Below are 27,517 nucleotides of genomic sequence, written 5' to 3' on the forward strand. Positions count from 1 at the left end.
GTTTTCTGGACAGACTTTTCAAAGGGTTATGAGTCATCTATCAGAAATTATTGACTTTGCTTTTCTCAATAAACATGATTCTTTTCATTCAAATGAGTCCATCAGATTATCCAGTAGTGGAAATCAGTTTAGATGGACGGATTTCAGGAGAATATTTCCTAAGAAACAAACTCACCATGATCTTAGTGATTACTTGTATTTATACTCATTTTTATTCAAGAACTCTTTTTGAAGCTCAGCTCTACCCCATGGTGGGATTTTGTTCATCCTAAAGAAACAAGCAATAAGAAATTAAGGCAGAGCAAAAAAACAGTGCAACAATCAGAACAAGATTTTTTAATAATAAATCAAAAAATTCCATTGTGAGAAAGAGAGAGTGAAAAAAGAGCTATAGAAGGCAAAAAGTGAAATATCATCAGGCAGGTAGGAGGGAGGATCTTGCATAAACATCAGGTGAGACCACTCCATCTGAAGCTTGGCATATGAATGCATATACTCTCACTGCAAGAAGGAAGGTGAAAAAAGGTGAAAATTCTCAGTCTGGCACCTTTACACCTAGAGATTCCCACTGGTTGCAAAAAAATAAACATGCAAACTCTGCAGAACTGCATATAAAGCTTTCAGAGATCAGGTGCAGTTGGAATGCAGCACTGTGGCACCTGGGTGCCTTGCCCTGGCCCTGCGTGGTGCCGAGGCAGCTCTGCTGTTGTAGGGGTTGTGCTGCCAAGGTACAGTGCACTGTACTGAGTGGGTGTGTTGGCACCTCTGAAGAAGCTCAGGGATACCTTCCTCCACGCCTTCCTGCCTAGATGAGTTTGGACAATCAGCTACAAAATGACCTAATACTTCCTTGGACTGTAGAAATAAGCAAAAAATCAGATGAGTTTCAAGGAATCAGGATTTTGTGTGCATTACTTTTTTTATTTAACTAATGTTTGCAACTACAGGTTTCATATGTCAATTTATCCTCAAAAGAAACAAATCTGAAAGGGCTCCAGATAACTGCAGAGATAGAATCAAGAAACTGAAAAGGCTTTGTAATATTTTCCTAAATAAAAGTAATACTTTTATTTTTCTATTTTGAGTTTTGATGGGCAATAAAGCCATTATTCCAATGGAGGTATGATATGGGCATAGAAAGCAGCAATATTTGAGTGGGACGAAGTGTTGGAGTTTTTACTTTAAGAAGCAGAAATCTGGCATGCCATGGTAATGGCAAACTATCCTTTTTCTTGGATAGGATCCTTCCTTAAAGCAATTTTTGGAACTCTCAGGCAGTTTCTGTAAGATCAGCACCTAGAGTCTTGTCTTTGTAAGTATTTAGGAGAATTAGTCTGTAAATCATCTTTTTATGAAATAATTCAATAGAATTAAAAATCTCAAGCACAGCTTATGTAGAGTGGTTGCTGTATTTTACACAATGGGATCATCAAATCCTAAATCCTCTTCTCATGGGTCTTAGCACTATAAATACACAGATGTAACTGTGAAAGAAGCTTGTTCAAGTTGCAGTAATTAACACAGGCTGTGTTTCATTGCAGTTGCTCAGGCTGTACTAAGCAGGGATTCCCACTATCATACCATCCTTCTACTCTTTTACTGTGTTTTGGATTTGCTCTCCTCTGAATACTTCAGAGGCAATATTGGTGTTTGCTCTTTTGGGCTACAGAAGGCCAACTTTCTTACAGGGAAACAGCAAAAGGAAATGAGAATCTATACAAGGCCCTTTCCAGGACATGTCTGCCAGGTACCTAGTGCAATAACAAATTAGTACAGCATTTCCTCTAACCACCTGTCTAACCACCTGCAAGAATGATTACATTATTTTAAGCAGGTAGAGCTACAATTAGCAAATTAGGTGTTTATGTGGCCTTTGAAATAGTGGTAGCAGTTAGATCTTCACATTGCATCAGAGTTATCAGTGAGAACACTAGGTTTACTGCCATTTTAAAAATCTGACTTGTCTGAGATGATAAGTAAGCACACAATGCTGTTTTCTGTGGCTATTATTAGAGACTTCACAAACTGGCAAAACTCTGCTATATTAAATACCTCAGAAACTATGGCTACATGAGTTCCAATAACTGCATTGAATCTATGATTGAATCTAGGTACTAAATTTTAGATTATTAATTATTTTTAAATGCCATGATCTTAGATTTTGGATACCCAGGCAAAGTCATATGAATTTGACAACCCAATTAAAACTACCTTCAGGTGAGTTCTAGAAGCTTATTTTTTGATATTCTGAATAGCACCAGAAGCAAGATGCTCTTTTTCTTTCCCTCATTTTTAACTTCTGTTCGTGTATGAGTCTTTTTCTCAACCTAGTTTTGCTGGGTTCAGCCTGCTTGCCAGGCATGTCTTTTGCCAGTCCAAGGTGTGTGATTTCATCTCTTGGCAATTCAACAGGTCCCTGCACTCCATGAGCTTCCGATAGGCTGACATTTAAATCAGATAAAAACAATCCCTTGGTGGCAAGCAGGTGATCAGGACAGTGTCATTACTATGGTTGAGTATGCATCCAAAGAAGAATGGTGTCTAGTTTGCCCAACTGTGAAACTAGTATCTTTTTAGGGACTTCAAACCAAACCAGCATATTAAATATTAAAAACCTTGATAACTGTTGCAAAAGAAAAAAATGTGGGCATATGTTTTTATGTTACTCCCACTGTACAGTGATAAACTAGAAAGATTTATTTTTGGAAATTTTGAGCCAAACAACACATCTATAAAATATATCTCTTGGGCTTGAGATTTTTTTTAAATTTGTGGTTTTTTCTGTAATGAAAATCAGTTGCAAACCTAATTTAATTATCTAGTTGAACAGAATTTAACTTTCTTCCTTATGATACTGAAGGAAGAAATCAGTATTGTTTGGTGTACATGACTTTTAGTCATTACATATTTAGGTTATATAGCGAAGATAACGCTAAGATTTGGAGATGTCTAATGTTACCATTTTTCATAATATCACTTACTATAACTAAGTGTTCCAATGCCATGAGTTGTCTTGAGCAAGGTCCTCAAAGAAACATTTAAAATTTAAGATTAAAAATACTCTTGGAGATTTTGTTTTGAACCATCTGGGGTTTTTTGACTAGGAGTTTGGCTGCAAAAGAAAGCTTTTCTCCATGGTCCTGAGGATTCAGAATTTTTTAAAGCAAGCTAAAAAGATTCTCTCATTGCATGAATTTAGTATCTGAGATCCAAAATGAAGTTTTTTGAGATTAGCCGTAAAATTTCAGTAATACTAAAAATGTTATTATTTCTACTGACAGTTATTATTCCACTAATAGTTATTTCTACTGACAGTTTTTGGAATGTGAATTTCTCATACTAGTAGATGAGATTGAGATGTGCAGCCTCAAGCCTTCCTGGATTGACAATATGGCCTGTGTTCCCTAATATTAATACAGAACAGCACCTGTAAAAAAAATCTCACTGAAGAACACTCATCACCAGTTTCCTTGAATGGAGAGATCAGCTGTTCAGAGAATATATTGTTCCTCTAATGACTTGTGTTCCTGCTAAAAAATTGTCCCCATTTGTCTTCAATAAAAGTAAATTACTGCCCCAGATATCAACAACTCCAAATATGATCCATTTAAACAGGTGAATAACCTTGTATCCTAGGCAAGAGTCAGTGAAAAAAGTCCAGTTATACTCCTTCACAACAACCATAAAGTTTTAAAAATTAGTATAGACATTGATATGTAAGTTTCTGAAAATTTAATACTTAAATATTCCATGGACTGATCTCCCAGATAGTCTGTATGATCTTTAAAGTAGGGTCTTTAAAAACTGGGAAGCATGGGAGTGAGTATATAGGTTATAGGTGTTTTAAATTACTTCCAAATTTAAGTCAGTTTTTCAGTAAAACTGTGACCCATAAACGGATTGTAAAACATTGTAAGCTCAACCAACTTCTTAAATGTTTTATAGCATTAATATAGTTTTATGCCTTTGGAGATTAGTAGCTTTACAATTGCCTAAAATAACCATTGCAACAAAGTAAATTTTCAGTGGACATCAGTTGCTCACTAATGGTTGTTGTAATTGCAAAGAAACATGATAGCAAAATCCTATAAATTACTTATCCTTTGATTGCAATACATTAATTATTGCTGTGCAGACTTGAAGGACTCAGGAATTTCAAGCATTTTTTATTTGCACATCAGGCTTCTCAGTAACTGCTTTGTAGTCTTTCCCTCCTTCTGGAACAAGGTAATACTTTAATGAATAACACAACATTTGTTGTGAATTATATTAGATGGTTTTGCATTCTAGAAACATCAGAGAATGAGACATGACAAGGTCATGAGGCTGAAATAACATTACCTTGGATACTTTGGAAAATTTAGAGCTATGATTCCGAGAGTGATGATTCTTCTTGATGCCACTCCAAATTTTTTGTGGTAATGGAAGCGTGGCCTGCAGCTCTGTGTGTGTGTGTACAGTTATGTGACTTGGTTCATTTTTGATGTAGACTGCACAAAAGAAATCAAGCTACAAAATGGTTTATGGATATTTAACAGTTCCTCTTTGGAGCGTTGTCCTCACTAAATGTCAGAGTTTAAGCCCAGCTAAAGCATTGGTAGGAAAGTTGTGTTTCATCCCTGACAAGTGATAGAAATCAATATTAGGAAATGCCCTGATATACTTTTAACCTGTTTAATTATTTTAATTAATGCACAGCTAATTGCATTCCAAGAAAAAACAGGAAAGGCCTCAATGTCAAATAGGATCTTGTTCAGCAAGATGAACTATCCTCATGGGTGACTGAGAGTACATTGGTCATAATAAGCTGCATGTGAAGCTCGGTTAGACAGAGAAGAAAATGGCATTTTAGTTTCAGGTGTCTGCTAACTAAATGTTAATGGACTAATGTCTGTTACATAATGACAATCCCAATGAGACAATGTTAAGGACGCAGATGTGTCTTGTTTGAGAAATCTTAAATTATTTATGTGCTTTCAGAACACTCTTAAAGCTAATTGCTTTTGGCTGCGGGTTTGTACGTTGAATGTTGGATTTTTTTTGTAAACTACATTGCATATAAGCCTTAAATAGGAAATGTTCCTTCATTCTCTCTGCAATCTGTTGTTTCAATTATGATTATGTGACACTGATTTTGTTTGCTTGTTTTCTGTTCATTTTTATTCTAGCAATATATCATATCTGGAAAAAAAATGAAGGCTTAGAAAAGAAATAACAGAATGCTAAGATACCTGAGAACTATAGCTGTGGTCTAGAACTTCCAAGAGCCTGGAGACAGAGGACCAAAATCACAAATAAAAGCTCTCTTGGCATTGGCAGAGCCATCCTTGTACTGGGGATGAAGCCTATTAGCTGGACCATTTCCCATTTTTTTGACATTTTTACAATTACTCAAAAGATGGTTATCTTTATTCACCAGGATGCTGCCTCACTCCCCAGGCAACTGTTACCTGAGGCAGAGAACTTTTATTTGCTTTTCACTGGCCTCAGGAACCTATTAACACAGAGGAGTTGCTTGAGAGACTGGAGAAACTCTAAAAAAATTTGCCCAAAAACACCTAGAAATATAGATGGCTCTTCAGATGCCCACTTTGTCTGCAGACAGCCCTTGCAGCTCAACTAGTTCCTGCCCATCACAGTCTGCATTGATTGCTGTAGTGTGTGGCTTTCTTTGATCATCTTCCTTGTATGAGCCCCACTACCTTTTGGGCACAACTTTCACTGAGCTGCACATTTCCTTTGTCTCTTGTGGTTCCGTAGCAGAGGGATTCTTCTGGAGTCGAAAGGGAAGAAAGCTTTCTTTCTGAGACTGTACAGGCACTTGTGAGTTACTAGTATTAACGAAGTTGTTTCCTTATCTAAAACACTTGGTGTCCTTTGACTCCTGAAGTTCAGAGGTATGTATGTATCTGTTGGCAAGTTTCCATCCTGGCATGAAGTAAATACTCAGACTGGAGTCTGAAGCGGACAGCTGTAACTCATCTCTGCCTTCTCACATTCAGTGCATGCAAGCTGATGAGAAAAGTCTGGTAGCATCTGAAAGACACTCTGTCAATTGTCAGCTTGAGAGGCTCTTACCTGAAACCTGACAAAAAATATGACTGCAGTCAGCAGTGCTGAAATAAGTACATCTTTCTGGGACTAGTAAAACAAAACCAACAAAAACCATCCTAAACAACAAAACCACAACAACAACCTTCCCCTGTCGCCCAAAAAATAAAAGGAAGGGAGATTGAAGCACAACAAAACCCTAACCAAACAGTGCCACACAGCAGGAAAAATGGAACAAGTAGGATAAATAGGATCCTCGGTATCTCACAATAGCTAATAGTGAAGACAGATAGGGGCAGGGTGCACCCAAGCTCTTCATGCCATGTAGTTCTCAAGTATGTCTTGTTGAGTCCTTGCACACACTGAGATAGAGGAATCATTTATGGTCAGAAGACAATTATTCTGTGCTTCCTAGCTAATTAGAGTTTTAGGTAAAAAAATGTAGCATAATATCTTGGACACTCCTGAATGTCCTCAATCTCTTCTGATCTCTTTGAATGGCTTTATATAGCGACACCTTCTTGAAAGAAGTTGTTTTTTTTTTTTGCCTGAAGAATCATGACACCATAAATAAATGGTATGAAAACCCTTTTAATCTGGGAATGTTCCCATAACATGGTTGTGTTGCTGGGGTGCGCAGGTGATCCTGATTTAATAGAGAAATTCATGTCTACCTAAAGTGTGTTCATTTTGGTAATTCTAAAAAATTACTTGCGGTTGGTTGTATTTGTGGAAAAGATTCCTCACACTTTCACTCCCACTTGTGTCCCAGCATATGTGTCAGCGGCTTTTTTTTTTTCTTTTTCTTGTGTGGAAAATCATAGCCATGAACTCTTCTCAGATGGACTACAAGAAATGTGCTTGCTACTACTTGTGCTGAAAAATATATTTAAAAAGATAAAAGAATGCCCAACCACAACATTTAAAACCAAAATATGCACATGTACTTGATAACATTAAAATCACCATTTTCCACCAAAGAGTATTTGATACTATCCAGTCTATAATACTGTGCAAACAAAACCTTATGCATCTATTCACACATTTTTATATGAGAAACCTAACCACCTTCTTATAACTTCCTCTTTCAGAACAAGCTGTTAGCTTGTACTAGATAATGTCATATCACCCTGCTACTATTTTAGTCAGATACTAGAGTAGACTTTATCTCTCAGTTGAATTTTATACCATGTGTTGATCTTTAGGGGATTGAGTGATCTGTTCCCATTGCATACAATATCTGTTCCCTGAGCCTGTTGGCTTTTTTGACTTGCTGGATTCTTCAGCTGTAGAACTGAATCAATCTCCTCAGGCTCACAATATATGCTGTAGGTTTTAAGATGAAACCTGTCTCAATGGATTTTTTGAGTACAGAATAAAAAGAAGCTCTATTCTTTCAAATATGCTGGTAGCACTGAGCTTTTTGGCTACGCATAGGGAACAGCAACCTTTTTGTCTCACTCTCTCCCTCCTCTTCTCCCACATGTGGACAGGGCTGTTTCTTTTCCAGTGGTGGAAGGAACAAAGCTAAGGTGGCAGGGAAGGTTCAAAAGGGCTTGTTTTCTGTTCTTCAGTAGCTCCTACCCCATCAGAACCTCATTGATCACATTCTTTTCCTAGGATTGATGGATGCTTCTGACAAGGCCACAGTGATAGTTCCTGCCTTGCTGTAGCACCTACCTGTGAAGCAGCTCAGCTACAACTCCTACCCCTCCCTGCTAGCAGTCGAGTAGAGAAGGTCATTCACACAGCATTGTCCCACCACTGGGAGGAGAGTGTCACATTTACTTTTTCTGAAAAATCCCTTGTCCCAGGATTTTTCTCCTGGGAAGCTGAGAAGCCTCGGAGAAAAAAGTAAACAATAATTATCTGATTTGCTTCTCCTGTGTTTTGCTCCTTTGGAATGTGTTTGGAGATTGTTTTGCAGCAGGTGGTTTCATTGGTTTCTGCTGTGGATTGTTTTCACTCTTTGGCCAATTAGTACAAAGCTGTGTGGAGAGCTCTCTCTCTGGAGAGAGTCATGAATTTTCATTATTATCTTTTTGGCCTTCTTTAAGTATCCTTTCTATATTCTTTAATATAGTTTAGTATAGCATTCTTTAACAAAATGTAGTATCATAAAATAACAAATTAGCCTTCTGAGAACATGGAGTCAAATTCATCATTCCTTCCCTCATCTGGGAAAACACGGCAAATACAATAGGAGAGGTCAAGGCATAGCCTTGTTGAGCAGAGAATAGGCTGAGTCCAGACTGGGAGACACAAAACTGCCTTCTCAATTCTGTGTCACCATAGCAGGTGACAGACTGGTGTCTACCAATTTTAATTCTTTATCTGGCAAAATTCAAAGTTTAATCTGTGATACAGTCGTATTACACGTACACATATTTTCTGACAGTAGGCTCAAGGTGATGTAAGGAGAGGAACTAGAGTTCTGTATTTTTATATTCTGGGTTATTTGTTAGAGGGTAAGGACAAAAATGTCACCTCTGTAGTATATTGGTTGAGATTGGCCAATAGGAGATTCTGGAAGAGAGAATATAGGGAACAAGGAAAATGTAGATGACTTTTTCTCCTGTATATACTTCTTGAAGTTGTAGCTGAAGGACTGCATGAATGAGAGTTTGCATTTAGATAACTACTTTTAAAATCCAATGTTACACCAACTAATTAATGATGGGGCAAATTGCTTTTTACTATTCCTATACTGTTGATGTCTAGGTTTTATGATGCTTGTCTCTATGCTTAGTGTGGGAAGAAGCTGTAATAGATTCTGTAAGGAAAAAAGCTCTACTTGTTATTTGTTATTTTAAATACCATGGGCTTACTGTACTTGCCCGGGCTGATGTTATACAAGAGTGGAATGAACTGTTCCTTTCACAGAAATACACAATTTTAATTTTTTCAGTATGCTGAGGACCAAGACATCAAATAAATTATACACTTCTGTGCAAAATCACACCTGAAGTTCTCATCCATCAGCTTCAAAATTATAAAGTTGTGCTGCCTGACCTGGAATTCATTTATATCAGTGTATTTCAATACCAAATTGTTTATTTTCTCTATAAGCCTTGTAAAGGATACCACCATAATTTGTATTACATATACCCTAAATCTGTATATAATTCATTTCTTGTAGCACTCCTAGTTTCTCTTTCATTCTATTTTGTGCATTCATACATGAACAGCCAGAATTTGCCCTGTGGTAAGTAAGATAAATTGCCTAAACATGGGCATCAAATACCATTTAAGATACCCCAGGGTATCCATCTGGCCTCCAGCTGCTGCCTCAGAAAGGCACAGATTCTCTGTCATATGCATATTCTGCATATCTGTGCGGATGTATCCAGTATCTTAGGATATTTAAAATGTCAGTAAAGGTCTGTATTTAATGCAATTGGATGAAAATTTGTTTTATTGTCCTAATCTTGAACTGAAACGTGTAGGGTGAGCATGAAAGGAAGTCTTTTCAGATTTTTGAATAGGTGTAAGACAATCATCATTTTATATTTTAGCAACCACGTTGCTCATTTTGCTCATTGTTTTAAAATGTCTGCTGTGTGGAGATTGAGCAGATAATGGCTTCATTTGTTACAAACCTCACATAGCTTGGTACAGTGTATATTCTTTCTCTGACAGCCTGACATTCACAAATTAACTTTTGGTAGTTCTGATTAATTGTTTATAATTTTCTCCGTTTTTTTTTTCCTATTAAATGTTATAACAGCCTGTATTTACTCTTTCCATTTTTTCCATTTCAACCTTCTATTTTATTTGTCTCATTAACTAACATCTTGCTTAATTTTTCTTTATGTATTTTTTTTCTCTGGGAACTTTTGGTACTGAAAGTTCAAATGGTTATTCTCCCTTTTTTTTACTGTCCTGAGAACAATTTAATTAATGTACATCTCTGAAGTACTTTTTTCCTTTTAAAACCTATTTAGAATGAAATGATAATTAAAAAAAAAATCTGAACTCTTAATTCTAGTACTTGGAACTATTTGCATTAATTAGTGAAATAAGAGTTGATCCTATAAATCTGAGAAGTCTTTCCATAAAGCTGAATGCTAAGAGATGATGCATTCTGAAGTTTTGATACACAATAGTTAATTGTATTATAGTGCACTACATAGCTGCTTTACTTCCATTCTCCTAAGCCTACCATCCAGGCTTCCTTCTTTAGATTCATAGTAGATAGTTTATGGGGAAGAGTTCAAAGAATGAAGACTCAGCTTAAGTAAATTTAACTTCAAATTAAAAAAAAATAATATAAATCCATAGACGTATGATTTCATAAATAAAAGATTTCTATCTGGTATCATGCTTTATGAAATCTGCTCCACTAGAGTTGGAATATTCTGTAAATGGCAGTTGTGAGACTTATCAGCACAACCACTTTTCTACACTTTTGTCAATGTACTGAAGTAACAGGGCCTCAAAAAAATTGTAAAAGATTTTCATATAAGAGGAATCCAAGTGTGCTGATTTAATTTAAAAGAATTTTTTTAAAAAATAAGGCTCAGTGCTGCTCGTAATTTAAGGACTTTTATATATTAATCATTTTTATATGCACTTGGCCAGTACTATACATGAACTTGTGGTTTACAAGTTAATCCACTTCTTTTCCACTTCATGAAATATAATTTCCCTGGAAGGCATTGGCCAAGTGCATGCTGTAACCTCACAGGGATCTAATATTACAGTCTGCAGTGCAAGAGGAGATATTTTAGAATCATGTGAAATGTAATTTGACAAAATAGGCACATGAAGGTTTAGGTAGTTGCTGAGCAGCATCTCAAGAATATCAAGGTACATGTTTAAAGATATTTTCAGAAGAATGTGAATTTTCAAACCCAGTCCACAAAGGACCTGTACTACAAAAGCTGCTTATCAGAAAGGGTCCTCCTTGATATCTATGTAAGGCATTAAAAATTCAAAAAGGTCCATCACAGCCTTGAATCAGATTTAAAAACCTTATACATGCTACCATTTTTTATTCTCAAAATAACTTTTCTGGCTATTTTAACCTGCATTTTGAAAGGCTAATAAACAGCTGAGGTCACAGAAACATTCAGAACTGTCTAGCTGAGGTGCTAATTTAACACCCAGCATTGTTTAATGCTGATTGCTGCAAAGTGGGAAGGAGGAAGGAGAATTTCTTTCAGTACCAGAGTATTACTTTATATATAAAAATTGTAAATTAGTCCTTTGCTCAGCAAAGAGATACTTCTGAAACAGATCTTAAAATAAGTTAGTAATTATGGCTTTATATTTAAAAACCACAACCCAAACCAAACTGAAAAAGATTGGTGTGAAGGAGAGATGAAGAATGTAAAAGCTCATATATGATTTTCCATTGTTAGCCAAGGTTATTATGTAGTCTGGAAATTCTAGCAGGTACTTTTGTTCTAGACATCCAGAATAAATTAAAAATTTAGTTAAAATGATGACAGATTGAATACAATTACCTGAGTCATTCATGAGTTAAAATTACACAGGGCAACATAACCACATATAGAATAAAATATCAAAAGGCTCAAAGACATAATTCCCTCATTTCTTTTTAGCTATTTTATTAAATGATTGCTTAAAAAATATTTTTTTCAATTGAAATCAGTGAAATTGTTTCTAAAAAAGGATCCTGCTTTCTCTGTTGTCTGTGGTGGTCTACACAAGCATTGTAGGAACATTTATCCTAAGCAAAAGTAACATTTTTCCTAAGATGATTTCCAATGAATGTGGCTCCCAAATGAAGGTAGCCAAGCTCGTTTTCTACTATAAATACCCTACCCAAGAACTGCTTGTTGTGGTTTCCCAAAGTACTTTTTATCTAAGCTGGAATTTATGTAGTCCTGGTTCACTACCTCAGGTCTTTATTTTATTCTGTGTTACTTTCTCTCTACAGTGTGTTAAATTTAAGCTTTGCAGGTAGACCTCAATGATTAACAAGAGGAGCATTTAAATTCTGTCTCAAACTTGAACTATGATGCAATTCCCTGCATTGGTAATGATAGAGTCTATGTGACAGTATCAGATACCAAGAGTGCTCAGTTCTGCATATCTGGTTGTCAGAAAAAGAGACGCTTGTATACTTCCACAGCATTTGTTGAAGTGCCTTATACTGAATCCAAGTTTGCCTCCTCACGTGAGATTAGTTGTTATGGTCAGCTACAGTGTTTCTCCACATGGTTTATTATCTGCTCTCTCTACAGTCTTAACCAGTTTTCCCACAGAAGTATGCACTTTAATTTGTTGAACTATCCAACAAAGTACATTTTCTTAGGAAACCTTTTCAATTTGAGGACTATCCATTCTCTTCATTCAGATCATTCACCAGGGTATATTTTTCTTCAGATGAGATTAACATTTTTAAAGAATATTAATTAACTCTAGGTAGCTTCTTTATAGCCTTGAGGCATCTAGATTGTCTTACACTTTCATTCTGTCCTTACATTTTCAAGACTTCTGCTACCATCTTGCAGTCATTATTTTGAGAACCACTGGTCAAATCCGCAAGTTTTCTTCAAATGCCTTCAACTTTGCTTTCCTGGTTATGCAGCTAATGGTTTATTAGCACAATCCAGTCATGAATACCTCCTAGTTATAGTTCAATAAATGTTTCATTCCACAATGGAATATGAATAAAATAAGACATGGATTAAAGCAATAGTTTCCATGTTAACCGAATATACAAGTTATGGCAGCACTGCTAAAACACAATCAAATACACTTTAGACCAGGCACTGTGGCTGTTACTGAACTTTCTAAAATCTGCTGTTTAACAAAGGGATGTGGTTTTTTCTCAGTGTTAGGGAGTGTAAATCTTCTGTGACTTATTCCAGCTTTTAGCAAGCCTGATTTTATTAACTTGACAAAGGTTGTTTGACTTTTGCCTCATGGGAAAATTCTTGCCGGACTCAGTTGGAGAGGCTGCTGAATTTAGCAAGTTGCTATGTCCCTGTTGATTGTGGTGCCCAGCATGAGATGCTGATGTGCTCTAGGTGAGAACAGCACTACCACCAAAAAAGAAAGATAGTTCTGGTTTGCACTAGTCAGTCACTTTGTATGTGTGTTATGGATTAACCCCTGCATCTGAGCATCACACAGGCTTGCTCCCTCCCCCACCAGCTGGGCTGGGGAGAGAACTGGAAAGGTAAAATTGAGAAAACAGATGGGTTGAGATAAAGACAGTTTAATAAGTGAAGAAAAAGCTGCACACATAAGCAAAGTAAAAGGACTTCATTCACCACATGCTATGGGCAGGCAGGTGTTCAGTCATCCCCAAGAAAGCATTACACATAGAGTGAGTGACTTAGTACCATCTCCCCAGATGTCCCCTTCTTCCTTCTTTTTCCCCAGGTTTATATGCTCAACATGGTGTTTCATGGTAGAGAATATCCCTTGAGTCTGGTGGAGTCATCTGTTCTGATTTGTCCCCTCTCAAATCCTTGTGCATCCCCAGCCTCCCCAATGGTGGAGTGGTATGAAAAGCAGAAAACACCTTGACTCTGTGTAATGCTGTGCAGAAATAGCTAAAAAATCCCTGTGTTGTCAACAGATTTTAGCACAAATCCAAATCAGAGCCCCAGTCAACCTACTATGAAAAAAACCCAAACTTTATCCCAACCAAATCCACCAGAAGATGTTTCTAAAGCCAGCCGTATATTATAAGCTCACACTCTTATTGCTGAGCATAATAATGTTTATAATTAAGTTCCCATTGGTCTGAAGAACATTTCCTATCTCTTCATAAAAATGACTGTTTTTCCATGAGGTCTTCAAAAGCTGCTGAGTGGAAAGATGAATTCTGTTGTTCCTATACAGTAATGTTTTGAAGGTTACCTCTATAACTATAAACCGACAACAGCTGAGTGTGTGTTTGTTGGGTGGAAGAAATTTATTGCATCAACCTGCTGTGTGAGAAGTGAAGAGTAATTTCATTGCTTGAAAGATTGTGGACTGGGATTTTTCTTGCCCTTCATTCTGTCAAAAGAATTGGGAGCAAAGCATGAAGAGCTTTCCAAAATTTTCTGGAGAGTCTCTTCTATCTTCATGGGGTCTTAAGTCTTTACCACACATAATTTTTGATACTCCTCTTCCATGGTTGCTCACGTCCAATTTTTGCAGCCAGAATTTTTCTGGCAGAACTGTGAAATTGGTACAGTATTTAATGTGCCACTTGTCACTCTCAAAACACTGTTTATTTCACTGGATATCAATTTTATATGAAAGCTGTTATACAAAACAAAATGCTTTAGAGAACAAAATACTTTATGGGAGAGAGACAGACAGACATACAAGAAGAATTTATGTTGAAATCTTGGAGTGTGTAGACTGCTCCTACTTCTACTAGCTTATTTCTGCTTGATAGGTACCCAGAATTTCAAGCTTTTTTTTCATTCTCTGGAAACCATTCACAGTGGACTTAGTGCCTCTAGGTGATACATTAACATGCATTATAGTGTAGGAATTTACTAAAAACTGGCTATTCTTTTCTTGGGTGTTTACACGAAGAAACATGAAAACATTGTGGGGGCATTTTGTGGTGATTTGTGTTTTTCCCTCAGTAAAGATAAATTTCATCTCCAGTCACTGAAATAAAACATTAGCATACTTGAATTATTCTTCAATGGACCTCAACCATAAATATGATTCACCTATAAATAAAAATTTGGGGAAGGGGTGTAGCTTTTGAAAAGTCTCTAGAAGAGTGCAGGTCCTTGATGTCACCTTGAGGGAATCCATCAAAATATGTTCTAATTTGGCTGGTCTGGTTGCCAAGGTAGATGTGTGGTTTTCAGTCTTTGAACATTTTGTTGATCGAATAAGAACAGTGTCGATTTATAACTTTTGACAGCTTCAGCAATGGCCTTTTCTGTCAGGCAGTGTCATGTATAGAGGAGAGAGCAACAACCACAGCTGATGTACTTAATTTATTTTGATAAAATACTTTTTCATAGGTTGTCAGTGTTAAAAACAGTATACTTACTTTGACACAATTTAAACATTTGCATCTCAAGGTATTTCATGAGTATTAGCTCCTAAGTTGAGGATATTAACAATATTTTTGTACTTAACTGAGAAATTTTTAATATAGTTCATTACAAGATTGCTATTTTTTGCCTACTGCCAAGTATACACATCCTAAAGTGAAATTATGTCTTTCTTCATGTCAAAAGAAATTTCTTTGTTTCTGTTCCATCCTGGAATTTCCTAATATTCTATAATACACACACAAAACACCCTCAACCAAACAACTAGAGAAAAGGATGGCAAAGGATTATATTTTAAAATTATTTTCCTAGAATCATAGTGTAGATTTTGTGATGATGATAGCATCATACATTTTGTTTTGGGGAGTTTTTTGAATTTATTATCATACTATATTTGCACTATGAAGAACCTGTTCAATTTCTAATTAGATTTTTTTCCTTAATAGATATTTTTAAAATTCCTTTAAAGGTATTTATTGCTTTTAATATTTTTTTCAGGGAGTGCTGGAACGCCTGTTGTTTTCAATGAAAATGGAGATGCTCCTGGACGCTATGATATTTTTCAGTATCAAATCACCAACAAGAGTACAGAATACAAAGTAATTGGTCAGTGGAGTAATCAACTTCATCTAAATGTAAGTACACTGCTTCCCTTAGTATTGTCCTGCTGAAACTGGCTGCTCATGGCTTGGATGGGCACACTCTTCACTGGGTAAAACGCTAGCTGGAGGGCCAAGCCATCCAGAGATGACAGCAAATGGACTTACACCCAGTTAGCAGCTGGTCACAAGTGGTGTTCTCCTGGGGTCAGTACTAGGTCCTGTTTAATATCTTTATCAATGTTCTGGACAAGGTGATCATGTGCACCCTCAGTAAATTTGCAGACAAGACCCAAGTTGAGCAGGAGTGTAGATCTGCTGCAGAGTAGGAAGGCTCTGCAGAGCACTCAGGACAGGCTGGATCGATTGCCATGGCCAGTTACATGAGGTTCAACGAGGTGGAGGAATGAGTCCTACACTTGGGACACAACAACCCCAGCAGTCTGGGGGCAAAGTGGCTGGAAAACTGCCCAGCAGAAAAGGTCCTGGGAGTGTTGGTTGACACAGCTGATCAGGAGCTGGAGTGTGCCCAGGTGGCCAAGGAGGCCAATGGCATCTTGGCTGTATCTGAAATAGTGAGGCCAGCAGGACCAGAGCAGTGACTGTCCCTCTGTGCTTGGCGCTGGAGAGGCTGCAGCTGATAGAATCATAGAATCATTGAGGTTGGCATAACCCTCTAAGGTCAGTGAGTCCAACTGTCAATCAAACACTGCTGGGACCGCCACTAAACCATGTCCCCAAGGCGACATCTATAAGTCTTTTAAATATCTTCAGGGATGGTGATTCTATCACTTCCCTGGGCAGCCTATTCCATTGCTTCACCACCCTTAGAGTGGAAGAATTTTTTCCTATTATGAAATCTAAACCTGTCCTGGTACAACTTGAAACCATTTCTATCACCCTGTGAGAAAAGACTGACCTCCACCTGTCTGCAACTTTCTTTCAAGTAGTTGAAGAGATCAGTAAAGTTCCCCTTGAATACTACAAGACATTGAGGGGTTGGAGCATGTCCAGAAAAGGGCAATGAAGCCAGTGAAGGGTCTGGAGCACAGGTGAGAATTGAGTGAGGAAAATGGGCTTAGGTAGAAAAGGAGCCTCGGGGGAGAATTTACTGCTCTCTACAACTACCTGAAAGAAAGAAGTGATGGGACTGAGGAAACTACTGGAAGTTGCACTAGTGGAGGCTTAGACATTAGAAAAAAATTCTTCACTGAAAGGGTGATCAAGCATTGGAACAGGTTGCCCAGGGAAGTGGTCGCCATCGCTGGGGGTATTTAAAAGATATGTAGATGTGGCCTTCAGGGTCATGGTTTAGTGGTGGATTTGGCCATCTTAGGCCAATGGTTAGACTTGATGATTTACCTGTCTTTTCAACCGAAATGATTCTATGGTTCTGCCAATCAGATTATGATACTGACATTGGAGAATACTCATTTGAGGATTAAATTATTTTAAACGCTTAAAAAAAAATTATTTATTCTGTCAGTTGGCGGAACAAAGCACTTTCCCTCTGTTCTTGAGAAGACAGTAAAAGATTGCCCAATAGCCTGAATAAAATTCTTTATATTTTCTAGTCAGATGGGTTGTGTACTCATCAGCTCCTTCAGATGATATTTTCGAATCATTTTATATCTGCTATTCCCCAGAGAGATTAATAAACTAGGCAAGGAAATAATAACTTTCCTTTAAAAAAAGGCATCAGACAAAATGATGGGAGCAGGTAAATTGCCCAGGTATTTCAAATAATATAAGAGGATGGAAATATATTTCATAAAAGACAAGTTTGAATTCTAACCACTTCTGATTTAGTTAAAACATTGGGATGATGAACTACTGCAATAAAAATATTCCTTGAATATAAAGGGAGACCTTGATGGTTTTCTACATGAATAACTAGGATTTGTATTGTCCCTGATTACTTCACAGCAGAAGGAATAAAACCCCACAATTTACCCATCTCTAGATGGTGTTTTTAATTGCTGTCTTAATCTCTTTTGCGAGTTTTGGGGTAGTTAAACTCCATCTGTGTGTGGAATTATATTTGGGTTGAAAATTGCTGTCCCAACAAAATTCAGAGGACATATTACACAGATTTGTATGACAAATAAGCATCAAGATTTAATTTCAGAAATTTTTGGGTCCAGAGTACTTTCTGGAAGAAGATGTCTTCATGCAAAGAGAGAAGAAGAAAAATGAATTTAATCTCTTTCCCTATTAGATATTCCCATACTTTTGTTAGCCGTTTGGGTACCTCTGCAAATACCAATGTTGTTTTGCTAAAGGCTGATGAGAAGGGCAACAATGTGAATTGATGACTAGATACACCAAAGCAAGTTTATGCAGAGAATTCAATCAAACCACAAAAAGAAGGTTTCAAATATCTCTCGTTTTCCATGTGAGAGGTTCCTGATGAAGTGTAAGAAAGACAGTGTAGTAAATATTTACAAATTATTCTTCTTTTCAGACTATTTTGCAATAATTGTCTGAGTGCTATCCACAATAACATATGATAGCTCCCCATTTTCATCCACAGCTGTTATACCACTTTAGCATATCTACAGTTTAATATCTGTAACTACTTGTCAGGGACTCATTCATTTAATTACTCTGCCCAAATAGAAAAAAATCCTACCAACTGAAGCTATGTGTTGCAGTTTATGTGGCACTGTTATTTCCCATCACTAACCTGATATCTGTCTGTTGAAAGACATGAAAGGAAAAAAAAATGGTTAAACAAGTTTAATATTAAGCATTAATTTATGGAAAAGAGTACAGTTAGATTCTTATCATAACTATTATGGAATACATTCCAGGTTTTGATAATTGCTACATTTTTTTGAATAGTTAATGTTTATTAAATTAACTCAAAAAACTGATACATTTTGCACAAATGCTAGTACTAACATAACAGTTATATAGTAATATCAAAAAAGATACCGAAAAATTTGCTTCAATTTTAGTTTCATTATGATCTGCCTTTTTCTATCTCCCCCCAGACTTCTAAATTTTTCATTAAGCCTGTAGTTTTTCAGTCTCATTATTTCTGCCTCATGTATATGTACTCGGGGGAACTCTGAAATATGATTGGATTGATGGGCACTCATACTACTGAAACCACACCGTGCTAACCACACAGACCACAAATCTAACAGGAAAGGATTTATCTAAGGATGCCCTCATTACCTCTCATTAGTTAAGGATGTGTTAGGATGTTGTTTGGCTCTCTTTTTCCACCACCATGAGCTCGCGTGCTGGATGCAACTGGTTTTTCCAACGCTCAGGCGGGCTCTGTCCAGTGTGTGGAGTTGTGAAGATATGAGTGGGCTGGCACAGTGCCCTGCAGTGCAAGCTTCTGCTCCCAGCCTCGTGTTAGGGTGCTGCTCTTGCTCCACCACCCCCTGCTCTGCTGCACAGCCCCTGCTCACAGGGGCCAGGAGGGGAGCAGGCGCGCAGGGCTCGCTGCTCTTGCACACTCACTGAACTCTTAGCAGGTGTTGATGGCGGCTATGACAGATGATGATCTGCTGTGGCAAAGCTGTTGCTTCCTCTCACTAGACAAAATATATTAAAACCAAGCAATCTTTTTGAATGATTGTCAATACTCCAGATCATCATATTGCAAATTAGGAAGTGCTTTTGATTGCCAATGAATCATAGGGAACACAGTAGATGTTTTCATTAGTTTCTGTGAAAACATCTATATTTATTGAAAGTGAAGCAGTATTAAGGTGGCAGAACAATTTTTACCCTGCTGCTCTTTAAAGGAGTTGTTTTTAAAATATAACACTTTCCCCCCTGTAAACTCTCTCCTCTAGTTTACTTTTAATGAAGACACATGTAACTATGATTTTTAGTGAATATTTTCAAGCTAGATATCCTCTTTAGATACGTCTACTTTGGTTTTTGCAGTTATTTCTTCCTCAAATTGTGTGGTAACGTTGTAGCTATGACGTGTTTATGATTATGTTCATCTGTGCAGATGGTATTGTGCTTCAGAAAATTTATAGTTTTTATTAATCTGTTCATTTTCCTTGTCAGAAAAATAAATCTTGAAAGTATCAGGTTTTTAGTACAGTTCAACCCTTGGAAAAATTATTGTAAGACAAACTAGAACATATCATCCATCCAAATAACTTAATTGAAAGGTTTCCCTTTTCTATTTCTGATTTCCTCATTCCCCCTACTTTTCAATTTTCCTTTTCTTTAAGATGCTGTTTGCTAATTTATGTCATATTTTGGCTGCAGGTTTGTTGTCTGGGCTGTGGCTGCTCACCTGGTAGCCAGACCCAGCCTTTCTCTGGCCACCACCATCAGGATTCAGGGTTGCTCTGCTGATGTCTCTGGCTCCTCAAAGCCAGAAACTGTCTCTGCAGGGTCCTAGTCAAGATTCAGACTTGTTCCTTTCCCACTGCAGTGCTGGTTTTCCCTTTGGGCAGGAAGTGCTGACTGGCTAGATAAAGACTCTCTATCATGCTCCCTAAGGGGCTCTTTCTCAGCAGGCTTCACCAGCTGCAGAGACCCTTCTAGCTCTGATGCTGGTTTCTTCATGGACACTTCAGTAGCATTAATGCTCTCCTTTAGGCTAGCTGACCTTTTCAGTTTGCTCTGAAGCAACTATATCTTCCAGATACAGGCACTTCATAACTACTGATCAGTCCTACTCTTGTAATACTTACAAAATAAATGCATGACAATACTGATACAGTAGATAAATTAAATTAAGAAACATTAACGGTCTTCCAAATTAAATTTTTTGCGTGATTATTGAGTTTGAATAAGGTATCTCAGTCTTTGACAGACACGAGGAAACTCTGAAAGCAAATATTTAGAAATGTCCCACAATAATCTCAAAGAACCTGATTGTCTGATGATTCTGACCGTGTAAATTTACACCTCTTTTGGTAAAGTCCTTTTACTCTCCAAGGTTTCCTGACTTTAAGTGATCTTAATATACTGGAAACAACCGGACCTTTTAAACTTTTAGTATGATTTTAAAGGAAGAAATAATTGCCTTAGAACTTCTGCTCATTGCCGATACATTAACTGTCAGTGTCTTCTGTTGTTTACTTTCATAATTTTCTTTTCTTCATCAGTAGAGAAAAGGTAACTTAATTTTCAGTCTGATAGTTAAAATGTTTTCTTGCAAAAAAAAAAATTGTTTTTATGATGAATAAAAATCCAGGCAAAGGTAGCTTTTTCTGCAAAAGTTATGTTTTATTCATATTGCAACAGTATTTTGCATACCAGGTCACACGTAAAAGTTCTCTCCAAATGTGTGGGTTTAGCAAATTTGAGCTCTCAACCATGTAATACCTATACAAGTAAAGTTGTTAGAAACAAGCTTGCTTTTCCTTGCACTTATAATTTGAATCAAGTTCTTTTTATGATTAATAATGAATTCACCCTTAGAAACTGTGTTCTGTATTGCATGTGCTGTTATAAGGGCTAGACACAGATGTTGACTGGTGGCTTTTGTCAGTGGCAGTAGATGGAAATGGACCCAGTCCTAAAGTTTTAATAATGACTTCCTGAGTTCCTTTCTTTAGAAACCCATTCAGTTTGTTTTGGTTCATTTCTTTTTTTCTCTGAACATTTATTTTAAAATACTTTAAATGCATTTTAAAATGCTCTGTTTATAAAGCTAAGTACCAGCTTGAAAAAGAAAAGTTGTAATGTTAAAGAATGTTAAAATCTAATATTTGACTTAAAACCACACATATTTTAAAATACAATTTGAAACAATCTAAGATTGCATTTCAAGGTTATACATTGTTTTGATTACCAAAATCTGTGTTTAAAGACCCCAGTATGAAAGAAATATGTAGATCTAAATCCATATTCCTCCAAGTTACCGATTTTAATCTTCTGATGAGTCTTCAGGCAGACACAATTATGGGTGATTTCAAAATCATACATTTAGCTGATGCAGTTAAAATGCTCAAGTAGATATTAACTTGTGTGACACTACTCCCTAAGGAAAATCCAGAGCCTATAAAAACCCTGCATGTTTCCTTGGAGCTGTTCAAGGCTGGGCTGGACGGGGTTCTAAGCAACCTGGTCTAGTGAAAGGTGACCCTGCTCACAGCAGAGGGGTTGGAACTAGATGATCTTTCAGGTTGCTTGGAACACTGGCCTTTCTTTGATTCTGTGCTTCAAGTGAAAACAGTGAATTTTAAGGACAGAATTCACTTGTATGTTTTGTTGTTTGGTTTGGGATTTTTGTGTGTTTTGTTTTGTTTTCTTTTTTACCAGAGCACAAGAGTTCTGTTAAAATAAAAAAGAGATTTTACCATAACAGATTTCTAACATTCTCTTAGAAATAATAAGAGTTCTGTTAAAATAAAAGAGAGATTTTACCATAACAGATTTCTAACATTCTCTTAGAAATAATAAGATGCATAGGCTTTCACATTTATGAAGTCTAGGCACTGAGGAGATAAATGACTCAGGGGCATCCATTTTTCCATAATGATCTTGATTTATGACGAAAACTATAAATTAAAATTACACTGATGTGCTGAACTATCAGAGAGACAGCCATAACCACCATCAGCCTTAAGCACAGTGATTGGTGAACTAGTAAAAATTGGGAACCTCACAGTGACAGTGAGCTTCCCTTCAGGCTGCCAGATCATAAAGAGATTTGAATCAGTATTTGATTTCTCTTCTTTTCTAGGCCTCATGCCTTGTATCTAATACTGAAGGAATCCATCAACACTGAAATTAGTCAATTATTTTTGGAAGTTACAGATTCAAAATCCATTAGTTCCCTTTCTTGTGACATGGTAAAAGAAAATGACTCAAAAAACTTCTGATGTTTTCCGTAACTGCATTAAATAAGATTCAAGCTTTGCTGTAGGCCACTGTATTTCATTAAAGAAGTCAGAAAGCCTCTTCTTTTCCTGTGGTAGCTATTATATAATTGATAGATGTTTTTAAGATGCTGAACCTAAGCCCTGTGTTTAACAAAAGAACACAGTACAGTGAAATACACAAAAAAAGCACTCAGTGCTGTATATGATTATATCTATAAACAAAATATGACAATCATATGGCCTGCAGGGTGTTCTTCTGCCTTCATAAGAACTGTAATAAGGCAGTAGAGTTCAAACTTTAACAAACCCATGTCATTTGACTGAAAATTTTTGATGCTGGGTTAAAAATAAAACTAAATGACACAAGCAAAAATGTTTTAGGTTCTTATATTCTTCTCAAAATTGTATTGCTATCTTTCTTTATTCTACATAAGGCTAAAAATAGAAGAGACTGTTATGGTTTCCTGACTAGTTAGTTTTCACAAAACTAGTCCTGAGCTTAGCACTGGTCAAGTAGTATGACTCAGGATTTGGTCTTCCCTACTGTTAGGTCAATATGAAAATTGTAACTGCTGAGGACCAATTTTAGATTAAAAAGATAAGCCAACAGTAGGGCACAGTAAATGAGAAGTGGATACAGGACAAAAAATACAAGAAAAACATGGAATAAAATTGGGATTTTATGCTATTGAAAGGTTGCAGGTTGTATTGATATAAAAAGCTTTGTGATGGAGAGGAAATAGAATACAGATGTTAAAAGAGCATTAAATGATTTTCAGAAGTGCCCATGTTAGACAGAAACTATTTCAGACATGACTGAAAATCAAAACAGAACCTAGATTCAAGAACCAATGACCTTAGAACTGAAGAAGAATGACAACTTCTGAAGCTTTTTTACTTTGGTCCTAATAGTCTTTTTTTCCCTCAATGAAATAGACTTCTTGACTGATTCTCTATAGAAAAACAAACACATAAACAAAAAAGAAAATGGATAAAAATAGCTGCTGGGAAAATGTCCTGAAATTTGATAACCATTTTTTCTTCATTAGAATGATAGGAAATTGCCAGTGAAACAGTCTCTGCTTGAGAGTGAGGATGAATAGTGACTTTTTTCTCACCTTGTCAGGGTGAGTGAAAGTCAGGTTCCTCAAACAAAGCATGAAGTTGCAGTGGTATGTTTGACTGTGAATTTGTCACAGGATTCTTGAGTGGATGGTAGATGATTTATAGCTTTTTGTGTTCATCCTTTGTAAAAGTGGTATGATTAGAATGAATTGTTCTTTGAATAGCCATAACCAGCAGGACCAAGAGTATTCCTGTTTTTTCAACAAACTGGAATGACAAGCATTGCACTTACATTTTAAAACACTATTTTCTCTTTCACAGTTAAAAAAGTGAGCAGTGATAGAACAATAAAAATTCAGGAGCTTTTAAATGAATTCCCAGAGAGTTTTGCATTCATATATAGGACTTCAGAGCAGGTTAGCTACGCCGCTGGTACAAGCTAATGTGGCTTTTAGCATTGACACCACCCCAAAATTTAAATGTCTTGTAATTTGAAAATTGAGTTGCCCTTTAATGCTTGAAGCGAATTGTTTAAAAGTCCTTTAAAGCAAAAATTTCAGACTAAATGATTAAATTAATTATTGTTCATTTGTGTTACATAATGGAAGTCTACCACTAAATTAACAATCATTAAATGGAAAATGAAAAAGGCCTTCAATAGTTATTATATGATGAAAGAGAATAACCAGCAGTTAGCAGAACATTACTGTATTATTATTTTTTTTCTGTTTGCTTTGCTGCAATTCTCTTCATCTTGCAGTAATATTATTTTAATTAATTTAGGATAGTCATCTAATATTTATCCCAGACTTTTCATCCTGATAAATCCCAAACACTATTTAAAAAAATATTGAAAGATAGGGAATTATTTTCTGAATATCCAAAATGGTATCACTAGATTTAATGGTGATATTAATACATCTTAACACAGGGAAGAATGCATAGCTAATTCAAATGTAACTTCAGCTGGCAGTAAACAGATTTAGTGTTGAATATGTCAATAAAATATGCTTGAAATGACTGGGTCAAACAACGAGGATTGCAGTGCTCTTTGGTAACTGCAGGAATTGAAGTGACCTCCCCTTTTATGGAAAACTTAGGCATAAGGCTAAGCAATAGTTTTGGAATGGTTAACTGATTTTCTTCACCAGAGGCCATTACAGGAACTCCTAGACTTGTGATGCAATTCATCTCTTCTCTCTTCTTCAGTGCTGTGAGCTCCTTAGCAGAACTGTGATTTCCGTTGGAAAAGTAAAGTAGCTGGAGAGAGTCCAGCTGCAAGCAATTATAATGATCAGCCATCTAAAAGTATGCCTTTAGGGAAAGATTGAGCAAACTAGGGTTGTTTAGTCTGAAGAAAACTGCACTGAGGGGGGTTGTGTTAATCTCTTCCAATACAGAAAGGATTATTCAGGAAGAGAACTGTGTTAGGCATAGTTAATTTGGCTATTAGGAGAAGTAGTGGATTTGAATTACAGTGAGAGATATCTAATGCAGACATGCTAGAAGATTCTAAGGATGAGGATAATTAGCCACTAGGCTGCCCTGGGCTGGTTGGAGCAGGTGAGCTGTAAATGTTGATTTTGCATAGTGGTTCAGAGATGGTGTCGTCACTTCTAAAGTTTTCTGGCTTTCATTTGTTTGGCAGGTTTGATCCTCTAATAATCCCCTCAGAGGCAATGTCCTCTATCCCTTGAGCAAATGCTGGTAGGCATAGAAGCAACTGGACTCCTATACTTGGTTTTGTGCTGAATACAAGACTGTCTTTAGCAGTCTTTAGCAAGAGGTCTAGAAGAAAGCCATGAAAGATTTCTGGAGTTATAAACCTGGCTATTTATTTAGGATCTTCTTTTGCTTCAGGTTGTGCGTCACTTTACTGATTAAGGACAACTTCTCTACCTGCTTCCCATTCACATATAGGACTCCAATTTGGACTTCTTTTTTACATCTTAGATGCTTAATATATCCCAAACTGATTTAAGTTTCCTTATGTGGGAAACAGTTTATTATTGTTGCAGGGGTGATATCTTTTACTTAGACCTTCTTTCCCTAGCACTTAAAGAAGCATTTTCACTGTAAACAAAAGCAATTTACCATACAATATTTAAAATGCATCATTAATTATGGAAGGCATAGGAAAAGTAGGATCATTCCCATTTCTTGTTTACTTTTTTCTAGTAAATATTTTTCCTTAATAGCTATTCTGTAAAATTACAAAAGACAGCCTCAAGAACTTAGCTGCCAAGAGAGTACATTGACATTTTTCTATTTTCCTATTTATTTGGCCTAGTTATGATTTTGGCACAGTTATTTTATTTGTTCTCAAAATATTTAGTACCTGAAATCTGCCTTTGCCTTACAGAAGACCGCAAAAGGGATCTCAAGAGACTCTCTAGCCCTCAGATAAAGTTAACATCTTCTACAATTTTGTGTTTTAAGGGTGAAGACTTTGCAGCTTCTGAAGACATTATCTTTCACTTTTTAGCTAATCTCATCTCTCCAAAATGTCTTAAGAATATCTAACTTTACTCCTTATTGCTATAATTTAAGCTTATTTTATTCAGTGTACATCGTGCACATCCTCATCCTTTTCATGTATTTGAAGACTGTTGTTTTACCTCCTAGGCTATGTTATTTCTTCAGGCTATACAAGAGGAATTTAGTCACATAGATCATGTTTTCTAGACGTGCTTCTGATCTTTGCAGATCTCCTCTGGACTCCCCATTTGATTCTCCTTCAAAGGGAAACACAATGACCTAACCTTCAGAAAGTGTTCTGACTGCAGTCTCACTAGCGCAGAGTACAGGAGAAACATAATTTCATGTAGTCATGATGGAGAGTAGAGGGGGAAGACTGTTGTATCTGTCTGCATTTATCTGGCATTTGCCCCTTTTGCAACAGGACGACATTGATTCAATACATCACAATCTACTAGAGCCCTGAGATCTCTTTTTCTTCTGCAGAGCTGCCACCTCTGTCCTTCCTGACCCATAATGTAGTGCTAGTTGTCCCTGTTAAACTGTATGCTTCATTTTTTCAGACTCTGCAGTATGATTTGAAATAAGTATTCTGACCTTCAGCATGGTGTTTCAGCCTTTCCCAGTGTTACTGCCCAAATCTGATCACCCTATACTTTATTTTATGATCCAGACAAAATGAGTGGGTATTACAAATATTGAATAATAGCAGACTAACAATAGACCTTTCTAGACCACACCCAGTGCCATCCCTTCCCTTCTGACAGTAAATCAACTACAAATTTTATCTTTCCTCAGCTTCCTGATATAATTTGCTCCTAGCCCTTAGGGGCTAAATCTGTTTCAGTAGGTTGCTTGTGACTGAGAGTGTAATTTGAGATGTTGTCAAAAATCTTTCTAATGTTAAGATAAATGACACCTGGCTGCTTGTCTCTCAGCCACATTGCCTGTTACCCTCTCACTGAAGGAAATGTGACAGCCCATTGATGACAGATCCCTTTTGGCTGTTACTTGTCTTGTTTGTTTTCTCTCTGTTTTTGAAATGTGTTGTTTATTTCTTTCAGGATTTTTCTTGGAATCCAAGTCAAAATGAATGATTGATAATTCCCTGGCTTCTTCATTTCCTCCCTTTTTACCATGTAAGCACTAGGTTTCCCATTTCAAATTCTCCATACTTCCCCATAAAATCTCAAGAGTTTGCTATCTACTCAGTTCTGTAAATATTATAAAATAAATCCCACTATTTTTAGTCCATATGAAACCCTACCACTTTCTGTCATTTTGAAAATCTTCACCCTTATTTCTTTAGTAAGAGGTATTTTTGGGTTTGGTTTGTTTCTTCCCCCTGACTAAACATGTTGTGTAGCACTTTTTCTAGTTTAAACTTCTTCCTCATGTTTGTTTTTGTTACTTCCAGATCACTAGGTCTCTCTTCAGAATTTTAAATTTAATTATTGACTCTTCATTCTAAGCAACAGCACTAACTTGGTAGCAAAAGCTCTTCTCCTGCTGCTGG

At 36.6% G+C, this 27,517-nt stretch overlaps 1 protein-coding gene across 1 annotated transcript in view; it reads left to right on the plus strand.

Annotated features, from left to right (window-relative positions):
- GRM8 (glutamate metabotropic receptor 8) overlaps positions 1–27,517 on the plus strand; it is a gene marked incomplete at both ends in the record, with an annotated part of 304,418 nt that overhangs the window by 223,557 nt on the left and 53,344 nt on the right. The window contains one exon of the mRNA XM_084206051.1: positions 15,543–15,679. Within this exon, the coding sequence (XP_084062177.1) occupies positions 15,543–15,679 (137 nt within the window). The remainder of the gene's footprint in view (positions 1–15,542; positions 15,680–27,517) is intronic.

The sequence above is a fragment of the Fringilla coelebs genome (assembly GCF_963513975.1).
Source record: "Fringilla coelebs genome assembly, chromosome: 5".
NCBI classification, from domain to species: Eukaryota; Metazoa; Chordata; class Aves; order Passeriformes; family Fringillidae; genus Fringilla; species Fringilla coelebs.